The 21,541-nt window shown below is 46.5% G+C and overlaps 1 protein-coding gene across 2 annotated transcripts in view; it reads left to right on the top strand.

Annotated features, from left to right (window-relative positions):
• Positions 1-21,541, top strand: part of LOC143793286 (uncharacterized) — a 105,226-nt gene that overhangs the window by 8,862 nt on the left and 74,823 nt on the right. For both annotated transcript variants that reach the window (XM_077280134.1, XM_077280142.1), the window contains exon 2: positions 17,108-17,479. In XM_077280134.1, coding sequence (XP_077136249.1) covers positions 17,108-17,479 — 372 coding nt within the window. The remainder of the gene's footprint in view (positions 1-17,107; positions 17,480-21,541) is intronic.

Consider the following 21,541-nt stretch of genomic DNA (forward strand, 5'->3'; position numbering starts at 1 on the left):
ACCAAGCAACGTTTTTCCAATCTTCTACTGTCCAATTTCGATGAGCTTGTACAAATTGTAGCCTCAGTTTCCTGTTCTTAGCTGAAAGGAGTGGTACCCGGTGTGGTCTTCTGCTGCTGTAGCCCATCTGCCTCAAAGTTCGACGCACTGTGCGTTCAGAGATGCTCTTAGGCCTACCTTGGTTGTAACGGGTGGCGATTTGAGTCACTGTTGCCTTTCTATCAGCTCGAACCAGTCTGCCCATTCTCCTCTGACCTCTGGCATCAACAAGGCATTTCCGCCCACAGAACTGCCGCTCACTGGATTTTTTTCTTTTTCGGACCATTCTCTGTAAACCCTAGAGATGGTTGTGCGTGAAAATCCCAGTAGATCAGCAGTTTCTGAAATACTCAGACCAGCCCTTCTGGCACCAACAACCATGCCACGTTCAAAGGCACTCAAATCACCTTTCTTCCCCATACTGATGCTCGGTTTGAACTGCAGGAGATTGTCTTGACCATGTCTACATGCCTAAATGCACTGAGTTGCCGCCATGTGATTGGCTGATTAGAAATTAAGTGTTAACAAGAAGTTGGACAGGTGTACCTAATAAAGTGGCCAGTGAGTGTATGTGTACCCTATAAAAGTCTGTTTCACTAATGTGCTCACTGGTTGAGAAAGGATATCAAATCCGAAACATTTTTTTTCTTTTTTTACCTATATACTTATATATATATACTAGCTGAAGAGCCCGGCGTTCCCTGGGCATAGTAAATATCTGTGGTTACTTATAGCACCTCACTTCTCTTATTTTCCCATCATGCCTCTCATTTTCCCCCTCTCATCTCTCATTTTCCCCCTCACTCCTCTTATTTTCCCCCTCACTCCTCTCATTCCCCACTAACACTTGTCATTTCGACCTCACATCTGTCATTTTCCGATCACTCCACTATTTTCCCTCACTCCTCTCATTTTGCACTCACACCTTTTCATTTTCTCCTCACACCTCTCATTTTCCCCTCAGTATATACATGTTTGTCATCTCCCTTATATATAGTATACACCTGTATGTCATCTCCTGTATATAGTATATACCTGTATGTCATCTCCCCTGTAAATTGTATATACCTGCTGTATGTCATCTCCTCCTCTATATACCTATGTGCCATCTCCTCTTTTATATATATACTAGATTGTGGCCCGATTCTAATGCATTGGGTATTCTAGAATATGCATGTCCCCGTAGTATATGGACAATGATGATTCCAGAATTCGCGGCAGACTGTGCCCGTCGCTGATTGGTCGAGGCAACCTTTATGACATCAACATCGCCATGGCAACCATTATGACATCTACGTAGATACTGTGCCCGTCGCTGATTGGTCGAGGCGAATTCGCGGCAGACTGTGCCCGTCGCTGATTGGTCGAAGCTACCTTTATGACATCATCGTCGCCATGCTGTGCCCGGCGCTGATGACCAATCAGAGACGCGGGATTTCCAGGACAGACAGACAGACGGAAAAACCCTTAGACAATTAAATATATAGATTAACCTGTAAGTCATCTCCTGTATATAGTACATATATACCTGTGTGTCCTCTCCCCTATATATAGTATATACCTGTATGTCATCTCCAGTATATAGTATATACCTGTAAGTTATCTCCTGTATATAGAATATACCTGTGTCATCTGCTCCTGTATATAGTATATACCTGTGTGTCATCTGCTCCTGTATATAGTATATACCTGTGTGTCATCTCCTATATATAGTATATACCTGTATGTCATATCCTCCTGTCTATAGTATATACCTGTGTGTCATCTGCTCCTGTATATAGTATATATCTGTGTGTCATTTCCTCCTGTATATACTATATACCTGTGTGTCATCTCCTATGTATAGTATATACCTGTATGTCATCTCCAGTATATAGTATATACCTGTGTGTCATCTCCTCCTGTATATAGTATATATCTGTATGTCATCTCCTGTATATAGTATATATCTGTGTGTCATCTCCTGTATATAGTATATACCTGTGTGTCATCTCCTCCTGTATATAGTATATATCTGTGTGTCATCTCTCCTGTATATAGTATATACCTGTGTGTCATCTCCTCCTGTATATAGTATGTACCTGTATGTCATCTCCTCCTGTATATAGTATATACCTGTGTGTCATCTCCTCCTGTATATAGTATATACCTGTGTGTCATCTCCCCCCTGTATATAGTATATACCTGTGTGTCATCTCCCCCTGTATATAGTATATACCTGTGTGTCATCTCCTCCTATATTAGCCCTCGTTCTCACGTTATTTGCTCAGTATTTTTGCCTCAGTATTTGTAAGCTAAATTGGCAGCCTGATAAATCCCCAGCCAACAGTAAGCCCACCCCCTGGCAGTATATATTAGCTCACACATACACATAATAGACAGGTCATGTGACTGACAGCTGCCGTATTTCCTATATGGTACATTTGTTGCTCTTGTAGTTTGTCTGCTTATTAATCAGATTTTTATTTTTGAAGGATAATACCAGACTTGTGTGTGTTTTAGGGCGAGTTTCATGTGTCACGTTGTGTGTGTTGAGTTGCGTGTGGCGACATGCATGTAGCGACTTTTGTGAGATGAGTTTTGTGTGGCGACATGCGTGTAGCAACTTTTTGTGTGTCGAGTTGCATGTGACAGGTTAGTGTAGCAAGTTTTGTGCAGCAAGTTTTGCGCATGGTGAGTTTTGTGCGTGGCGAGTTTTATGCGTGGTGCGTTTTGAGTATGTACAAGTTTTGTGTGAGGCAACTTTTGCATATGTTACAACTTTTGTGCATGTGGCAATTTTTCTGCGTGTGCAAGTTTTGCGTGTGGCGAGTTTTCCATGAGATGAGTTTTGCACGTGTGGCGAGTTTTGCGTGAGCCTAGTTTTGCATGTGGCGAGTTTTGCGCGTGGTGAGTTTTCCATGAGGTGAGATTTGCACGTGTTTTGAGTTTTGCCTGAGCCTAGTTTTGCATGTGGCGAGTTTTGCATGTGGCGAGTTTTGCGCGTGGCGAGTTTTCCATGAGGTGAGTTTTGCACGTGTGGTGAGTTTTTCATGTGGAGAGTTTTGCGCGTGGCGAGTTTTGAGTGGCGACTTTTGTGTTTCGACTTTTATGTGGCGAGGTTGGTGTATGTGTGGTGAAATGTGTGCTGAGGGTGGTATATGTGTTCAAGCACGTGGTAGTGTGTGGCGCATTTTGTGTTTGTGTTCATATCCCCGTGTGTGGTGAGTATCCCATGTCGGGGCCCCACCTTAGTAACTATACGGTATATACTCATTGGCGCCATCGCTCTCATTCTTTAAGTCCCCCGTGTTCACATCTGGCAGCTGTCAATTTGCCTCCAACACTTTTCCTTTCACTTTTCCCCATTATGTAGATAGGGGCAAAATCGTTTGGTGAATTGGAACATGTGGGGTTAAAATTTCGCCTCACAACATAGCCTATGACACTCTCGGGGTCCAGACGTGTGACTGTGCAGATGCCAATCCCGGACATACACACACATACATACACACATACACACATTCAGCTTTATATATTAGATATATATATATATATATATATATATATATATATATATATATATATATATATATATATATATACAGTACAGACCAAAAGTTTGGACACACCTCATTTAAAGATCTTTCTGTATTTTCATAACTATGAAAATTGTACATTCACACTGAAGGCATCAAAACTATGAATTAACAAATGCAGCAAACCTAGTTTGATTTTGACAAACGAAATAGAATGATAAATATTAATGTATAAAAATCATGTACTTACTATTGTGTAGCCTGAATCTACCTTTTATGAAACTAAAATCTTGCGACAATAGATCACACTGGCGCTCGCCACAGGTTGGACAGCTGCCTCCCCTAAGAGAGGATGAGAAGTACCAACCCCTAGCTGCTGGGATCAAAAACTGGATCTGTGCCTATCCTGTATAAAGAAAGAAAAAAAGCCAGCTTAGCTTTCTTCACTTGTGATATGGCATTGTCCCAGGAGTGTGTCCTCTACTATTTTATATGATGGATTAAAGTTTTACATTTTATCAACGAAGCTGGAACATTTTTCTCTTTTACTCCTATCCTGTATACAGTATATATATATGATAAATACTAAACACAAGGTATGATGCTGTGCTTAGGGGTTAAGTGGCTAGTGGTGCTTAACTAAATGACTGTGCACCGCAAACGATGGATTGGTGGCAGAGACAGATTGGGCAAGTTCCCCTTGTTAGTTGTACTACTGCATATATAATTATAAAGATCAGCACTTACCCTGTCTCTTATGAACGTGCGTCCTATGGTCATCATGAAGAAGGTCTTTTGTCTTCGAACCGCGTTGGTTACCCTCCTCTTTCTGGTAATAACGCCGCTCCGTAGCAGTGTGACGTCACATGTAGGCATGCGCGAGCAGGTACCGGCAGCCATCTTCCTCCAGCTGTAACCAGGGACGTCTTCGGCCGAGGCTCCCTGGTGTTACGCAAGCTGTGACACGCCTCCGCGCTCCCTGCCCTCGATACTCACCAGCAGCAGACAGCAGAAGCTACAAACTTCCAACCCCCTCTCCCCACATACTCAACGCCGACCGGCCACGCTACCCCGGGGCATCCTGATCCACAGGACGCACGTTCATAACAGACAGGGTAAGCGCTGATCTTTATAATAATATATGCAGTAGTACAACTAACAAGGGGAACTTGCTCAATCTGTCTCTGCCACCAATCCATCGTTTGTGGTGCACAGTCATTTAGTTAAGCACCACTAGCCACTTAACCCCTAAGGGCAGCATCATACTTTGTGTTTAGAAACTAAAATCTTGTTGATCATGTATTAAGCATTCACTCTTAGCATTCTCTTGATGAGCTTCAAGAGGTAGTCTCCGGGAATGGTCTTCCACCGTCTTGAAGGAGTTCCCAGAGATGATTAGCACTTGTTGGCCCTTTTGCCTTCACTCTGCGGTCCAGCTCACCCCAAACCATCAGGTCTGGTGACTGTGGAGGCCAGGTCATCTGACGTAGCACTCTATCACTCTCCTTCTTGGTCAAATAGCCCTTACACAAGCTGGAGGTGTGTTTGGGGTCATTGTCCTGTTGGAAAATAAATGATGGTCCAACTAAATGCAACCAGATGTAATAGCATGCCGCTGCAAGATGCTGTGGTAGCCATGCTGGTTCAGTATGCCTTCAATTTTGAATAAATCCCCAACAGTGTCACCAGCAAAGCACCCCCACACCATCACACCTCCTCCTCCATGCTTCACGGTGGGAACCAGGCATGTAGAGTCCATCCGTTCACCTTTTCTGTGTCGCACAAAGACACGGTGGTTGGAACCAAAGATCTCAAATTTGGACTCATCAGACCAAAGCACAGATTTCCACTGGTCTAATGTCCATTCCTTGTGTTCTTTAACCCAAACAAGTCTCTTCCGCTTGTTGCCTGTCCTTAGCAGTGGTTTCCTAGCAGCTATTTTACCATGAAGGCCTGCTGCACAAAGTCTCCTCTTAACAGTTGTTGTAGAGATGTGTCTGCTGCTAGAACTCTGTGTGGTATTGACCTGGTCTCTAATCTGAGCTGCTGTTAACCTGCGATTTCTGAGGCTGGTGACTCGGATAAACTTATCCTCAGAAGCAGAGGTGACTCTTGATCTTCCTTTCCTGGGGTGGTCCTCATGTGAGCCAGTTTCTTTGTAGCGCTTGATGGTTTTTGCCACTGCACTTGGGGACACTTTGAATGTTTTCCCAATTTTTCGGACTGACTGACCTTCATTTCTTAAAGTAACGATGGCCACTCGTTTTTCTTTACTTAGCTGCTTTTTTCTTGCCATAATACAAATTCTAACAGTCTATTCAGTAGGACTATCAGCTGTGTATCCACCAGACTTCTGCACAACACAACTGATGGTCCCAAGCCCATTTATAAGGCAAGAAATCCCACTTATTAAACCTGACAGGGCCCACCTGTGAAGTAAAAACCATTCCCGGTGACTACCTATTGAAGCTCATCAAGAGAATGCCAAGAGTGCGCAAAGCAGTCATCAAAGCAAAAGGTGGCTACTGTGAAGAACCTAGAATATAAGACATAATTTCAGTTGTTTCACACTTTGTTGTTAAGTATATAATTCCACATGTGTTAATTCATAGTTTTGATGCCTTCAGTGTGAATGTACAATTTTCATAGTCATGAAAATACAGAAAAATGTTTAAATGAGAAGGTGTGTCCAAACTTTTGGCCTGTACTGCATATATTGTAAGATAGCGCTCACTACTGGGTTTGGGGAACACTTGCTTGGCTGTGATAGGTACACAGGAATGATCTTTCACTTAAAACAGTCTATGTGGTTTATTTTCTCCATAAACCATAGAAACATGAACAAAAGGCAAACAGTCTTAGGCAATGTGCACACGATGCGGATTTAGTGCGGATCGTTTTTTCCCACGTAGAAACGCTGCAGATCCGCAAAGTGATTTACAGTACAATGTAAATCAATAGAAAAAAAAAATGCTGTGCTAATGGTGCGGAAAATTCCGCATGAAAAACACTGCGGAACAAAAGAAGTAGCATGTCACTTCCATTGTGCGGATCTGCAGCGTTTCTGCACCCTTCCATTACAGAAATCCACAGTGGTAAAAAATGCATGAAATCTGCACAAAATCCGCAACAAAAACGCATCAAATCTGCCCATGCGTTTTCTGCCAGGAGATGCTGATTTTGTGCAGAACATTCTGCACCCCAATCCGCAAAGTGTGCACATAGCCTTACATCAGACGGACGAATCCTCAATGTCCATAGTAGAGCTCCGCTCTCTCAGGTCTGTGGGAACACAGGCTGTGCCATGTCCAGCACGCAGGCTCTACAGCCTAAACACGGTCTCTCTGTGTGCTGTTTAAGATGTCCGTCACCGCTTGGAACTGTCCAACACACAGGCCACTCTGTAGTGTCCAGCCGGGACACATAGAAATCTGTCCACACTGACAGACTCACAAACACTCTCTCACGTGTGCCAAACACACCTCAATTAGGTAGCCTGTAACTACACCCACAGGTGAGGTTACATCACATGCACTGGTCATGTGATCATGACATCACTGCAGGTCCTCAATGCTTTGCCCTGGTCTCCCGAACACTACCCAGTGTGCGCTCTGCTTCTCTCTGGACCCCTGTGCATTTCCCAGAGTGCAGTCTGCATCGTCTTGGTTTCTCTGTCTCCTATGAGACAGTCCCTGGTATTAGCTATTGCAATATACCTTCCCCCGGGCCTGCTTCTAACGCTCCCTGTATAGGAGGTGGTCTCATCTGGTCTGCTTGCCCGGAATCAGTCGGCCCCGCGATTCAGTGGATCCACTCCAGGACTCGTGACAGTAAAAGCTCATGTTAAAATCGTATTGCATACGGATTACATATGGATCACCAAAATATTTAGAATTGAGAGTCCTCAGTGGTTGATACCTTTTAATGGCTAACTGAAAATTGCAAGCTTTCGAGACTACACAGGTCTCTTCATCAGGCAAAGACTAAAAGAAATTCTGAAGAATCACATATTTATGCACAACATAGCACAGAAAAAAAAGGGAAAAAACCATGGATAAGCTAGGTGACATGAAGCAGAATTACCATGAGTGATAAACAGTTACGTCCATAAATATTGGGCCAATTCTTAGATAAGGAATGTTTTATTGTCCTTTGATTGGGGTCTGGTTCTGTTGTGATGACCCCACATAGTCTAAGGGTCAAGTTCCTTAGTTGATGTAAAAAGACATAAATCCATGTGACACATTCATTCCTGCAGTGAGACTGTCAAAGTCGTCATCAGTTTTTATTCGCAGACTCTTCTGTCTCTCTGAGATTTGAAGTTACCTTTTAACACAAGTAATTTCATGTCCATAATGCTATGATTTGGGAGACAAAAATGTATTGTCACAGGTAGATCCATTCTTTTTTCTCTTATTGTGTGGCCGTGAGAATTCATTCTTGTTCTAAGCTTTTGCCCTGTCTCCCCCACATACATTAATCTCTCAGATTATAAACCCAACAAAGTGGAGAAAAACCACTATATGGATCACCATACAGAGAACATTGGTGCGATTCTTGGCCGTCAAAATTGGTCCGATTTTTTTTTTTTATATACGTTGAATGTGACTCCGGCCTTACAATCTTTCTCCTCGTTCTTGTCTTTACTGATTTTTGTGGATTTATCCTTCCTGTGAATCATTGACCTGATATTTAGTTGTTCCGCACAGTTTTTTTTAGAACGGCTTCACATCCATGTTGCATGGAGTCACCACCTTCTGGCCTCACCTGTTATTCCAGCCCAGGATGGTCGGGTGACATCTCACAATTTTTGGGCATTTGTTGTCTTTGCCTCAGAGATGGCATTTTTACATTCCCCCACGAGTGTTCTATCAGATTAAGGTCCGGGGATTGGGCTGACCACTGCATAACCTCAGTTGTTGGTTGGACCTCCACGCTGCTATTATTGGGAGCACCCCCCTTTCAATTAATTTATTCTAATCCAGAGACTCAAAAACCTGAAGATGATGAATGCGGAGTCCGGTGGTTTCTGGTGAATTGTGTCACTGATATTGGACGGAGAGTATTGAGAACCCTACTGTATACATAGATAACGTGTGGTATATAGCCCGCTCTCTGTAGACACATATTATTCATGCTTTCCGTCACACCTACAGACCTCCTGAGCTGATAGCTGTTTTTCAGAAACTGAACCAGGTCTTGTTTTGCAATGCTGGGTGAGGGGCGGTCGTGGTGTCTGGGGGGCTTTGTCAGGATGTGGTTTTAGGTGTTTTCCATTGAAGGTTTGTGAAAGTGAAATAGTAGAATTCGTTCTTCAGCGTCTCCAAAACCGCGAGTCCACCCTGCAGAAGAAGCTGAACATTGCCCCCCACCATAGCAGCTCGGTGCATGTCCTCTTTATGGAGCCCCCTCCTCAGAAGCTCCAGGTAATAGGGGTCCGCTGAGTCCAGACCGGTTACACCCCACAGAATTTGATAGAAATGCCTGAGTGTCAGCAACAGAAGATACATTCATTGTTCTGCAATCCACCAAACGTCTTTACGTTATTTGCGTTTGATCTTATTAAATCAATGATTACAATAATCACAAATAATCGAGAACTTATAGAGTAAAAGGAGAACACAGCGGATGACGTGATTACATTCACGGATCTAACTATCTTCACCATGGCAGACCATAATCCAGCGCTCACGCCTGTATGTAACGGCATCACGCACAGGATCCAGCTCCACGGATCCCAGATTCAGAATCGAATTCTATAGATTGAATGTATTTAGACATTTACAAAAGAGGCCAAATAAGTGAATCCTGAGCGCACGTCATTATCGTTAACCAGTCACTTATGTATAAGAAAGGGCCAAAGTTATTCACAACGCGCATTTTGCATGGCTTTTATTATTTTTTTAAATGTTTGCGTTGGCAGCGACAGGAGGTGGCAAGAGCTTTGATTTGCAGTTTGATCAAGTGGTTTTGAAACCAGCAGGATTGGAGGCAAATTCACTTTTCATCAATAACCCTTTTATATCCCTTCCACCCCCGACCGCAGGAGAAAATAGCATCTCTAAATATATCAGCAGTTGCGTTGCCACCAGTGTGACACAGAAACCAGTGGCGATTGACAGCAGCGCTCAACACCCTAATTACTACTGTATGAGTGATCAATCTCATCTAGTGTCATAGCCATAGACAATGGTGTACTCCAGCATTCTCGTCAGCAGTTGACTCCGGTAGGCAGAATGAAGAGGAGTCCTGCTGCATGAACGTGTCTTGTGATGCCTTCGCAGATAATTTAGCCCCATCATGCAGCCCACCCTGCAGTACATCATTTCTCTCAACTCATCCAGATAAACATAACTCCTCAGCTCCTCCATGTACAGCCCATCATTCAGCCCATTCTACAGAATATCGCTCCTCTCAGGCCATCCAGATACAGCCCCATCCTGCAGTACATCACCCCTCAGCCCCTACATGTGCAGCCCCATCATTCAGCTTATTCTACAGAATGTTGCTCCTCTCAGCACATCCAGATACAGCCCCATTCTGTAGTACATCACTCCTCAGCCCCTCCATGTACAGCCCCATCATTCAGCCCATTCTACAGAATTTCGCTCCTCTCAGCCCATCCAGATACAGCCCCATCCTACAGTACATCACTCCTCAGCCCCTCCATGTACAGCCCCATCAGTCAGCCCATTCTACAGAATATCGCTCCTCTCAGCCCATCCAGATACAGCCCCATCCTGCAGTATATCGCTCCTCAGCTCCTCCATGTACTGCCCCATCGTTCAGCCCATTCTACAGAATATTGCTCAGCCCATCCAGATACAGCCCCATACTGCAGTACATCACTTCTCAGCCCCTCCATGTACTGCCCCATCATTCAGCCCATTCTACAGAATATCGCTCCTCTCAGGCCATCCAGATACAGCCCCATCCTGCAGTATATCACTCCTCAGCCCCTCCATATACAGCCCCATCATTCAGCCCATTCTACAGAATATTGCTCCTCAGCCCATCCAGATACAGCCCCATACTGCAGTACATCACTTCTCAGCCCCTCCATGTACTGCCCCATCATTCAGCCCATTCTACAGAATATCGCTCCTCTCAGGCCATCCAGATACAGCCCCATCCTGCAGTACATCACCCCTCAGCCCCTACATGTGCAGCCCCATCATTCAGCTTATTCTACAGAATGTTGCTCCTCTCAGCACATCCAGATACAGCCCCATTCTGTAGTACATCACTCCTCAGCCCCTCCATGTACAGCCCCATCATTCAGCCCATTCTACAGAATTTCGCTCCTCTCAGCCCATCCAGATACAGCCCCATCCTACAGTACATCACTCCTCAGCCCCTCCATGTACAGCCCCATCATTCAGCCCATTCTACAGAATATCGCTCCTCTCAGCCCATCCAGATACAGCCCCATCCTGCAGTATATCGCTCCTCAGCCCCTCCATGTACAGCCCCATCATTCATCCCATTCTACAGAATATTGCTCCTCTCAGCCCATCCAGATACAGCCCCATCCTGCAGTATATCGCTCTTCAGCCCCTTCATGTACAGCCCCATCATTCAGCCCATTCTACAGAATATCGCTCCTCTCAGCCCATCCAGATACAGCCGCATCCTGCAGTCCATCACTCCTCAGCCCTTCCATATACAGCCCATCATTCAGCCCATTCTACAGAATATCGCTCCTCTCAGCCCATCCAGATACAGCCCCATCCTGCAGTATATCACTCCTCAGCCCCTCCATATACAGCCCCATCATTCAGCCCATTCTACAGAATATTGCTCCTCAGCCCATCCAGATACAGCCCCATACTGCAGTACATCACTTCTCAGCCCCTCCATGTACTGCCCCATCATTCAGCTTATTCTACAGAATATCGCTCCTTTCACCCCATCCAGATACAGCCGCATCCTGCAGTACATCACTCCTCAGCCCCTCCATATACAGCCACATCATTCAGCCCATTCTACAGAATGTTGCTCCTCTCAGCCCATCCAGATACAGCCCCATCCTGCAGTACATCACTCCTCAGCCCCTCCATGTATAGCCCACCATTCAGCCCATCCTACAGAATATAACTCCTCTCAGCCCATCCAGATACAGCCCCTTCCTGCAATACATCACTCCTCAGCCCCTCCATGTACAGCCCCATCATTCAGCCCATTCTACAGAATGTTGCTCCTCTCAGCTCATACAGATACAGCCCAATCCTGCAGTACATCACTCCTCAGCTCCTTCATGTACAGCCCCATCATTCAGCTTATTCTACAGAATGTTGCTCCTCTCAGCCCATCCAGATACAGCCCCATCCTGCAATACATCACTCCTCAGCCCCTCCATATACAGCCCCATCATTCAGCCCATTCTACAGAATGTTTCTCCTCTCAGCCCATCCAGATACAGCCCCATCCTGCAATACATCACTCCTCAGCCCCTCCATGTACAGCCCCATCATTCAGCCCATTCTACAGAATGTTGCTCCTCTCAGCCCATCCAGATACAGCCCCATCCTGCAATACATCACTCCTCAGCCCCTCCATGTACAGCCCCATCATTCAGCTTATTCTACAGAATGTTGCTCCTCTCAGCCCATCCAGATACAGCCCCATTCTGCAGTCCATTACTTATCAGCCTCTTCACGTACAGCCCCATCTTTCAGCTCATTCTACAGAATATTGCTCTTAACCTGGTTAGATGCAATTTAATCCTGCAGTACATCATCATCCCCATCATTCTACTGAATATTGATCCTCTCAGCCGAAACAGATACAGCCCCATCTCCTCAGCCCCTCTGCATGTACAGCCCCATTATTCAGCCCATTCAACAGAATATTGCTCCTCTCAGCCCATCCACATGCAGCTCAATCCTGCAGTCCATCACTCCTCAGCCCCTCGATGTACAGCCCCATCATTCAGCCTATTCTACAGAATATTTCTCTTCTCAACCTGTCCACATATAGCCCCATCCTGCAGCACATCCCTTCTTGTCACCTTCAAGTACAGCCCCATAATGCAACCCATCGTACAGGATGGACCCGTATTATCATTTTTAGTTTTTTTATGTCCCTTTTCTTTTTTGACTTGTAGTTTTCACTGACGGTTTTTGCACCAAATTAATCCAAATGGTTTATTGCGAACCATGAATTTTTGTTCAAAGTCCAAGACTTTCTGTTTGTCTGTCTTGAAATGGTTTTGTGACTTTTTAGTGGTAAAAGTGGCACATTCAGCATATTGTCACAAAAATGCATGAAAATAGCTGATGTACATGAAATCACTCAGGGGTGAAGGTGCTGTTATTGACTGGAGTAAAGCTGCACAACATTTTGCAACTTTTTAAAAAACTTATATCTCATTAATCTGTCTAAGGCTACGTTCACATTTGCGTTGTGCGCCACAGCGTCGGCGACGCAACGCACAACGCAAACAAAACCGCAACAAAACGCTGCGTTTTGCGACGCATGCGTCCTTTTTGGCCGAAAGTTGGACGCAAAAAAAATGCAACTTGTTACGTTCTCTGCGCCCAATGCTTGCGGCCATGCGTCGCAAAACGCAGCACAACGCATGTCCATGCGCCCCCATGTTAAATATAGGGGCGCATGACGCATGCGGCGACGCTGCGGCGCCCGACGCTGCGGCGCCAAACGCTAATGTGAACGTAGACTTACTCATTCAGAAAAGCCATATTGATGTAAAAATCAGAAACTAAATAGTCCACAAAAGACAACTTGAAAAAAGGCGCAAATTGGTTGATGAATTTATTGCAAATCAAAAAATCACTGATTAGATGTGTTCACACCAAACAAAACAAGCAGAAATGCAGAGATGAATCTGCCTCTACATCTCTTCTATCAGCCCCTTACGACACAGCCCCATCCTGCAGTGCATCGCTTTTCGGCCCCTCCAGATACAGCTCCATCCTGCAGTTCATCCCTCCTCAACCCCACCAGACACAGCTCCATACTGCAGTACATCGCTCCTCAGTCCCTCCAGATACAGTTCCATCATGCAGTTCATCGCTCCTCAACACCTCCAAATACTGCTCTATCCTGCAGTATATTGCTCAGCCCCACCAGATACAGCTCCATCCTGCAGTACATCGCTCCTCAGTCCCTCCAGATACAGCTCCATCCTACAGTACATCGCTCCTCAGCCCCTTCAGACACAGCCCCATCCTGCAGTACATCGCTCCTCAGCCCCTTCAGACACAGTTCCATCTTGCAATACATTGTTCCTCAGCCCCTTCAGACAGCTCCATCCTACAGTACATCACTCCTCGGCCCCTTCAGACAGCTCCATCCTACAGTACATCACTCCTCAGCCCCTTCAGACACAGCTCCATCCTACAGTACATCGTTCCTCAGCCCCTTCAGACACAGCCCCATCCTACAGTACATCGCTCCTCAGCCCCTTCAGACACAGCTCCATCCTACAGTACATCGCTCCTCAGTCCCTCCAGATACAGCTCCATCCTATAGTACATCGCTCCTCAGCCCCTTCAGACACAGCCCCATCCTGCAGTACATTGCTCCTCAGCCCCTTCAGACACAGTTCCATCTTGCAATACATCGTTCCTCAGCCCCTTCAGACACAGCCCCATCCTACAGTACATCGCTCCTCAACCCCACCAGACACAGCCCCATCCTGCAGTACATCGCTCCTCAGCCCCTTCAAACACAGCCCCATCCTACAGTACATCGCTCCTCAACCCCACCAGACACAGCCCCATCCTGCAGTACATCGCTCCTCAGTCCCTCCAGATACAGCTCCATCCTACAGTACATCGCTCCTCAGCCCCTTCAGACACAGCCCCATCCTGCAGTACATCGCTCCTCAGCCTCTTCAGACACAGTTCCATCTTGCAATACATCATTCCTCAGCCCCTTCAGACACAGCCCCATCCTGCAGTACATCGCTCCTCAGTCCCTCCAGATACAGCTCCATCCTACAGTACATCGCTCCTCAGCCCCTTCAGACACAGCCCCATCCTGCAGTACATCGCTCCTCAGCCTCTTCAGACACAGTTCCATCTTGCAATACATCATTCCTCAGCCCCTTCAGACACAGCCCCATCCTGCAGTACATCGCTCCTCAGTCCCTCCAGATACAGCTCCATCCTACAGTACATCGCTCCTCAGCCCCTTCAGACACAGCCCCATCCTGTAGTACATCGCTCCTCAGCCCCTTCAGGCACAGCTCCATCTTGCAATACATCATTCCTCAGCCCCTTCAGACACAGCTCCATCCTGCAGTACATTGCTCCTCAACCCCTTCAGACACAATTCCATCTTGCAATACATTGTTCCTCAGCCCCTTCAGACACCGCTCCATCCTACAGTACATCGCTCCTCAGCACCTTCAGACACAGCCCCATCCTGTAGTACATCGCTCCTCAGCCCCTTCAGGCACAGCTCCATCTTGCAATACATCATTCCTCAGCCCCTTCAGACACAGCTCCATCCTGCAGTACATTGCTCCTCAACCCCGTCAGACACAATTCCATCTTGCAATACATTGTTCCTCAGCCCCTTCAGACACCGCTCCATCCTACAGTACATCGCTCCTCAGCACCTTCAGACACAGCCCCATCCTGTAGTACATCGCTCCTCAGCCCCTTCAGGCACAGCTCCATCTTGCAATACATCATTCCTCAGCCCCTTCAGACACAGCTCCATCCTGCAGTACATTGCTCCTCAACCCCTTCAGACACAATTCCATCTTGCAATACATTGTTCCTCAGCCCCTTCAGACACCGCTCCATCCTACAGTACATCGCTCCTCAGCACCTTCAGACACAGCCCCATCCTGTAGTACATCGCTCCTCAGCCCCTTCAGGCACAGCTCCATCTTGCAATACATCATTCCTCAGCCCCTTCAGACACAGCTCCATCCTGCAGTACATTGCTCCTCAACCCCTTCAGACACAATTCCATCTTGCAATACATTGTTCCTCAGTCCCTCCAGATACAGCTCCATCCTACAGTACATCGCTCCTCAGCCCCTTCAGACACAGCCCCATCCTGTAGTACATCGCTCCTCAGCCCCTTCAGGCACAGCTCCATCTTGCAATACATCATTCCTCAGCCCCTTCAGACACAGCTCCATCCTGCAGTACATTGCTCCTCAACCCCTTCAGACACAATTCCATCTTGCAATACATTGTTCCTCAGCCCCTTCAGACACCGCTCCATCCTACAGTACATCGCTCCTCAGCACCTTCAGACACAGCCCCATCCTGTAGTACATCGCTCCTCAGCCCCTTCAGGCACAGCTCCATCTTGCAATACATCATTCCTCAGCCCCTTCAGACACAGCTCCATCCTGCAGTACATTGCTCCTCAACCCCTTCAGACACAATTCCATCTTGCAATACATTGTTCCTCAGCCCCTTCAGACACCGCTCCATCCTACAGTACATCGCTCCTCAGCACCTTCAGACACTGCCCCATCCTGTAGTACATCGCTCCTCAGCCCCTTCAGGCACAGCTCCATCTTGCAATACATCATTCCTCAGCCCCTTCAGACACAGCTCCATCCTGCAGTACATTGCTCCTCAACCCCTTCAGACACAATTCCATCTTGCAATACATTGTTCCTCAGCCCCTTCAGACACCGCTCCATCCTACAGTACATCGCTCCTCAGCACCTTTAAACACCGCTCCATCCTACAGTACATTGCTAATCAACCCCACTAGACACAGCCCCATCCTACAGTACATCGCTCCTCAGTCCTTCAGAGTCCAGCACTCCTCTCCAGTGGGTAGGAAGAAGTGTCTTCAGCAGACATGCACACTATGCTGTTATGTGAGTGTGGCCACAGATTTGGAGGTACAGTGCTGCTAAAGCCCTTGGCAACCAGCGGCTTTAAACAATTATTATCCTAGTAACTGTTTATGGCCGCCCAGTCGTTAGGTGCCTGGTTACACATGGTGATTTAAAAGATACACACTGATAAAGCACCTGTCAGCCAGGCCACCCTGGACAGAAGTCTGGAGGAGGAGGAGGACAGAGGGGTCTGGAGGAGGACAGAGGAGTAGGAAGGAAATGGATGAACAAGGATGCAGGAGGTCAGAAGAGTCTGGAGGGGAGGACAGTGGAAATCAAAGGGGAGGACAGAGGAGCATGGAGGGAGGAGGACATAGGAGTTTGGAGGAGGAATACAGGGCTGTCTAGAGGAGAAACCATGTCTGGAGGAAGACAGACATATCTGGAGTAAGGTACAGAAACAGGTTTGGAGATGGACAGAGACAGAGGAGTTTGGAGAACACAAACAAATGTCAAGAAGATAAGAGTCCTAGGTCAAAGTGAGTTCTAAATTCTGGAAAAAAAACTAACAATTTTACATCGTGAACAGATATGCTTATCTCTTAAATGGTTTCTCTTCTAAGGACAACCTACAATTGTTAGATAGGACCTTTGACTTTGGGATAAGTTTCATTTGAAGAAGAAAAGACAAAACCATAAGTCTATATTATGGATTTTACTACTTTGTCCTTGATAGCCCACAATCTTCCATTCTTATCTCTTTCCTTAGGTTTTGTCGAAACGATCACCATCTCTACTGCTCAACCAGAAGTGACTGGATATGAAAATGTCTCCAATGTTCTGGCCGTTTCCTACCAAACATCAAAAAGTACAGACTGGCTCCAGATTAGATGGAACATCATCCACCCAAAACCCTTGCATTTGATCCTTTGCACCATACGATTGGAAAACATCTCCAGCTCTAAAATGTTCCCAGAAAATGGATATGAAAGTCGGATGACTATTGACCCGGCGAGTGGTTCACTGATTATTAAACACTTGAAGATGGAGGATAGCGGAATATACAAAGTGTCTGTTCTGGATAATGAACATGAAAATTGGATTCTGATCAATGTCACCGTCCTACCTGCCCAAACTGAGGGTAAGTCCTTACACTAGGACATCCTGGATTCGATCCAGATACAGCTCCATCCTGCAGTTCATCCCTCCTCAACCCCACCAGACACAGCTCCATACTGCAGCACATCGCTTTTCAGTCCCTCCAGATACAGTTCCATCATACAGTTCACCGCTCCTCAACACCTCCAAATACTGCTCTATCCTGCAGTACATTGCTCAATCCCACCAGACACAGCTCCATCCTGCAGTACATCGCTCCTCAGTCCCTCCAGATACAGCTCCATCCTACAGTACATCGCTCCTCAGCCCCTTCAGACACAGTTCCATCTTGCAATACATCGTTCCTCAGCCCCTTCAGACACAGCCCCATCCTACAGTACATCACTCCTCAACCCCACCAGACACAGTCCCATCCTGCAGTACATCGCTCCTCAGTCCCTCCAGATACAGCTCCATCCTACAGTACATCGCTCCTCAGCCCCTTCAGACACAGCCCCATCCTGCAGTACATCGCTCCTCAGCCCCTTCAGACACAGTTCCATCTTGCAATACATCGTTCCTCAGCCCCTTCAGACACAGCCCCATCCTACAGTACATCGCTCCTCAACCCCACTAGACACAGCCCCATCCTGCAGTACATCGCTCCTCAGTCCCCCCAGATACAGCTCCATCCTACAGTACATCGCTCCTTAGCCCCTTCAGACACAGCCCCATCCTACAGTATGTGACGCCCGAGAGACCGAGGTACCCAGCACCAGATCAATGAGGTCCGTCTCTTGAGGGGGATGTCACTAGTGGCTTGACCCGGTGCTGTGGCCTCAGGCGATGCACAATGTAAGGGATATCATGAAGGAACAGACACTTACTTGATCAGCAGCAGGTCCTCTTAGCTGTGATGACCCCGATCCTGGATCGATGGCTATTGTCCAAATGAAAGACTGAGGCGCTGAAACGTTTAACCAGTTTACTTCAACAAAAAAAGGGATTTGCAACCAATACTGTCACCGGAGTCTGTTTAAAAACTCTGAATTACTTTGACCCTGTCAGGATTTCCACCTCTTATTATGCGCAGTTTCTGTATGGTCCTGCTGCTGTATGTGACCCGGCTGCCGACCCAATCTGTCTCTTCTGTGCTCTGGTCCGACGGACAACCCGAGTCCTTTTTTTGTCGGCTTACCCCCTCTGGGAGTACCGCTGAACTCTGTGTCTGTTGCTGCGTCTTACCCTAGTGAAGCTGATATCACCTCACTTCCTTCCGGTTGCTGTATTATGTATAATGAATATAGCCACGGATCCGGTATCCGTCTCTGCGCCTATTCTGGGTAGAGGTTATTGCTACCCGGTTCTCACAATGTCCTTTGTCTCTATTAGGGTTGAGCGAAACGGGTCGGCCATTTTCAGAAGTCGCCGACTTTTGGCAAAGTCGGGTTTCATGAAACCCGACCCGACCCCTGTGTGGGGTCGGCCATGAGGTCGGCGATCTTCTGAATCTGGTATCGGAATTCCGATACCGAGTTCCGATATGTTTGCGATATCGGAACTCAGTATCGGAATCCACATTTAAGTGTAAAATAAAGAATTAAAATAAAAAATATTGATATACTCACCCTCTGACGCGCCCTGGTACTAACCGGCATCTTCCGTTCCTAAGAATGGCGCTTGAAAGACCTTTCGAATGCTTCACGGCTTGTGATTGGTCGCAGCGGCCCACGTGACCGCTGAGCGACCAATCACAACAAGCCGTGACATAATTCTCAGGTCCTAAATTCCTCATTCTAGGAATTTAGGCCATGAGAATTACGTCACGGCTTGTGATTGGTCGCTGAGTGGTCACGTGGGCCGCCGCGACCAATCACAAAGCCGTGACGTCATCTAAGGCCCTTCACGCGCTAATTCTTAAGAAGGAAGGCTGCCGGAAAGAAGCACGGTGCGTCCGAGGGTGAGTATATACCTAATAGGAATATACTCACCCTCGGCTTCTTTCCGGCAGCCTTTCTTCAAGAATATGCAAGAAGTTCATACAGGTAAGTCTCTGTAGGTACTGGGCTTAAACGTTACAGAACGATAACAATGACTATAGTCTTATAGTTGGTAATCCGCATACCTGGCCGGTAATTGACCCTGGGTACTACGCTGGGATCTACGTAATAGCGGTGTCTCTTTATGTGGTGTACTACTGTCTACTGCAGATATATTATCTGTCCTCTCTGCTAAAGATAATTCCACCACTATGGGGTTGGCAAGTCCACCGTGAATGGGATCACTCTGATCAGGAATCTGTTCTCCCTGACCTGGAACCTCTTGTAGTACGGGGTCAGCCTCTTCCTGTCTTGGGACTTCTAATATTGGATTCGGTGTTGGATAAAAGGCCACCATGGGAACCACTACTGCACCATGGTATGTTAGTAGGGTTTTGGGAAAGTCTCCTATACAGGAGTGATACATTTCCTCCTCTTTTTCCTTTACTGGTTGAACCTGTTTAGGTTGAATAACTTCTGATTCTGGCTGGACAACTTCTAGCTCTTTCAACGTTTCCGGTCATAATTTAAGATTGTCTCTTGACACTAGTACAGATGTTAAACCTCCGTTTTTGCTAATGAGACACATTTTAGGATTATCCATTCTTGTTGGTAAAACTGTGTAGGGTACGGCTTCCCATTGATTATCCAGTTTATTGGTTCGACGATTCCTCCTGAGTAGTGTTGAGCGATACCTTCCGATATCGGAAAGTATCGGTATCGGAAAGTATCGGCCGATACCGTCAAAGTATCGGATCTAATCCGATACCGATACCCGATCCCAATGCAAGTCAATGGGACGAAAATATCGGAATTAAAATAAACCCTTTCTTTCCTTGTAGGTTCATTCTACATGAAGGAAAACAGCTAAGAATAATGTAGGATGTATTGGGGGAGGTGGCGGAGACATTAAAGGCACAGAGGTTTAGCCCAAACAAATAGAATAGCAGGTTTTTTTGTTTTTTTTTATGACGGTCGGCGTTAGAAAGATTTTGACTATTTTTTATTTTTTATTTTGTCAGATATTGATGTTTCACTACTTCCACGTCCTTCACCTTCTTTTTTACTTCTCCCACACTTTCTTCTTCATTATCCTCATCATCAGCTTCTTTGACATCAACTATCTTCACCTTATTCATCTTCTTCTACCTCTAATTTTTTTTTTTTACATTGTTCATATTCTTTTTATTTAACTATTATCTTTTTCATATTCAACTTCTTCATCATATTCTTATTTGTGACAGGCATTCCCGTAGTTGTTATCTATAAAAGTTTGAAGATTACACCTTCCGTTCTGCCTGTCACAAAAGAGTTACATTTGTCCGCGTTCAGTTTGGCCTGCAGCATCAGGCTTTATCCAGGGGCACCACGAGGAGGAACGGACTCACCCCCATACACTGCTTAGTCTTCTTCTGCTTATAATTTAGATAATATCTTTTGCTCTGATATTTAGTCTTATGCTTAATGTTCTTCTGCTCTTTGTTCTGCAGCCTCTTGTTCTTCTGCTTCTCGGTCTCCCATGTCGTCGTCGTCTCCAGGGTCGTCGTCTCCGGGGTCGTCGTCATCGGGGTCGTCTTCAGGGTCATCGTCTCCAGGGTCGTCGTCATCTCGGTGGTTGTCGTCTCTGGTGTCGTCATCATCTTAGGGGTGGTCTTCCGGGTCATCGTCTTTAGGGTCTTGAACTTGGAAATGTAGCAGAAGGTACAAGAAGGCTGAGAAAATGCCGAGAAACAGCTGATGGATCTGGAACTCGGATGGCTACCCGAAGGTCCAAGAGCCAATGGAACTACCGTGGACCAGCTGACGTTACTGGAACCCGGTTACTAAGCAGGAGGTACCCGTGCCTGAAAGCACTACCAAGGACCACCTGACGTTGGTGGAACTCGGATACCCAGAGGGAGGCACCTAAGCCAAAGGCTCTGCCCGGAACCAGCTGACGGTACTGGAACCAGGATGGGGAGCAGAAGGTACAAGAGCAAAAGACACTGCCGAGAACCAGCTGACGGTACTGGAACCCGGATGGGTAGCCGAAGGTCCAAGAGCCAATGGAACTACCGAGGACCAGC

Source organism: Ranitomeya variabilis, chromosome 1 (genome assembly GCF_051348905.1).
Source record: "Ranitomeya variabilis isolate aRanVar5 chromosome 1, aRanVar5.hap1, whole genome shotgun sequence".
Taxonomy (NCBI): domain Eukaryota; kingdom Metazoa; phylum Chordata; class Amphibia; order Anura; family Dendrobatidae; genus Ranitomeya; species Ranitomeya variabilis.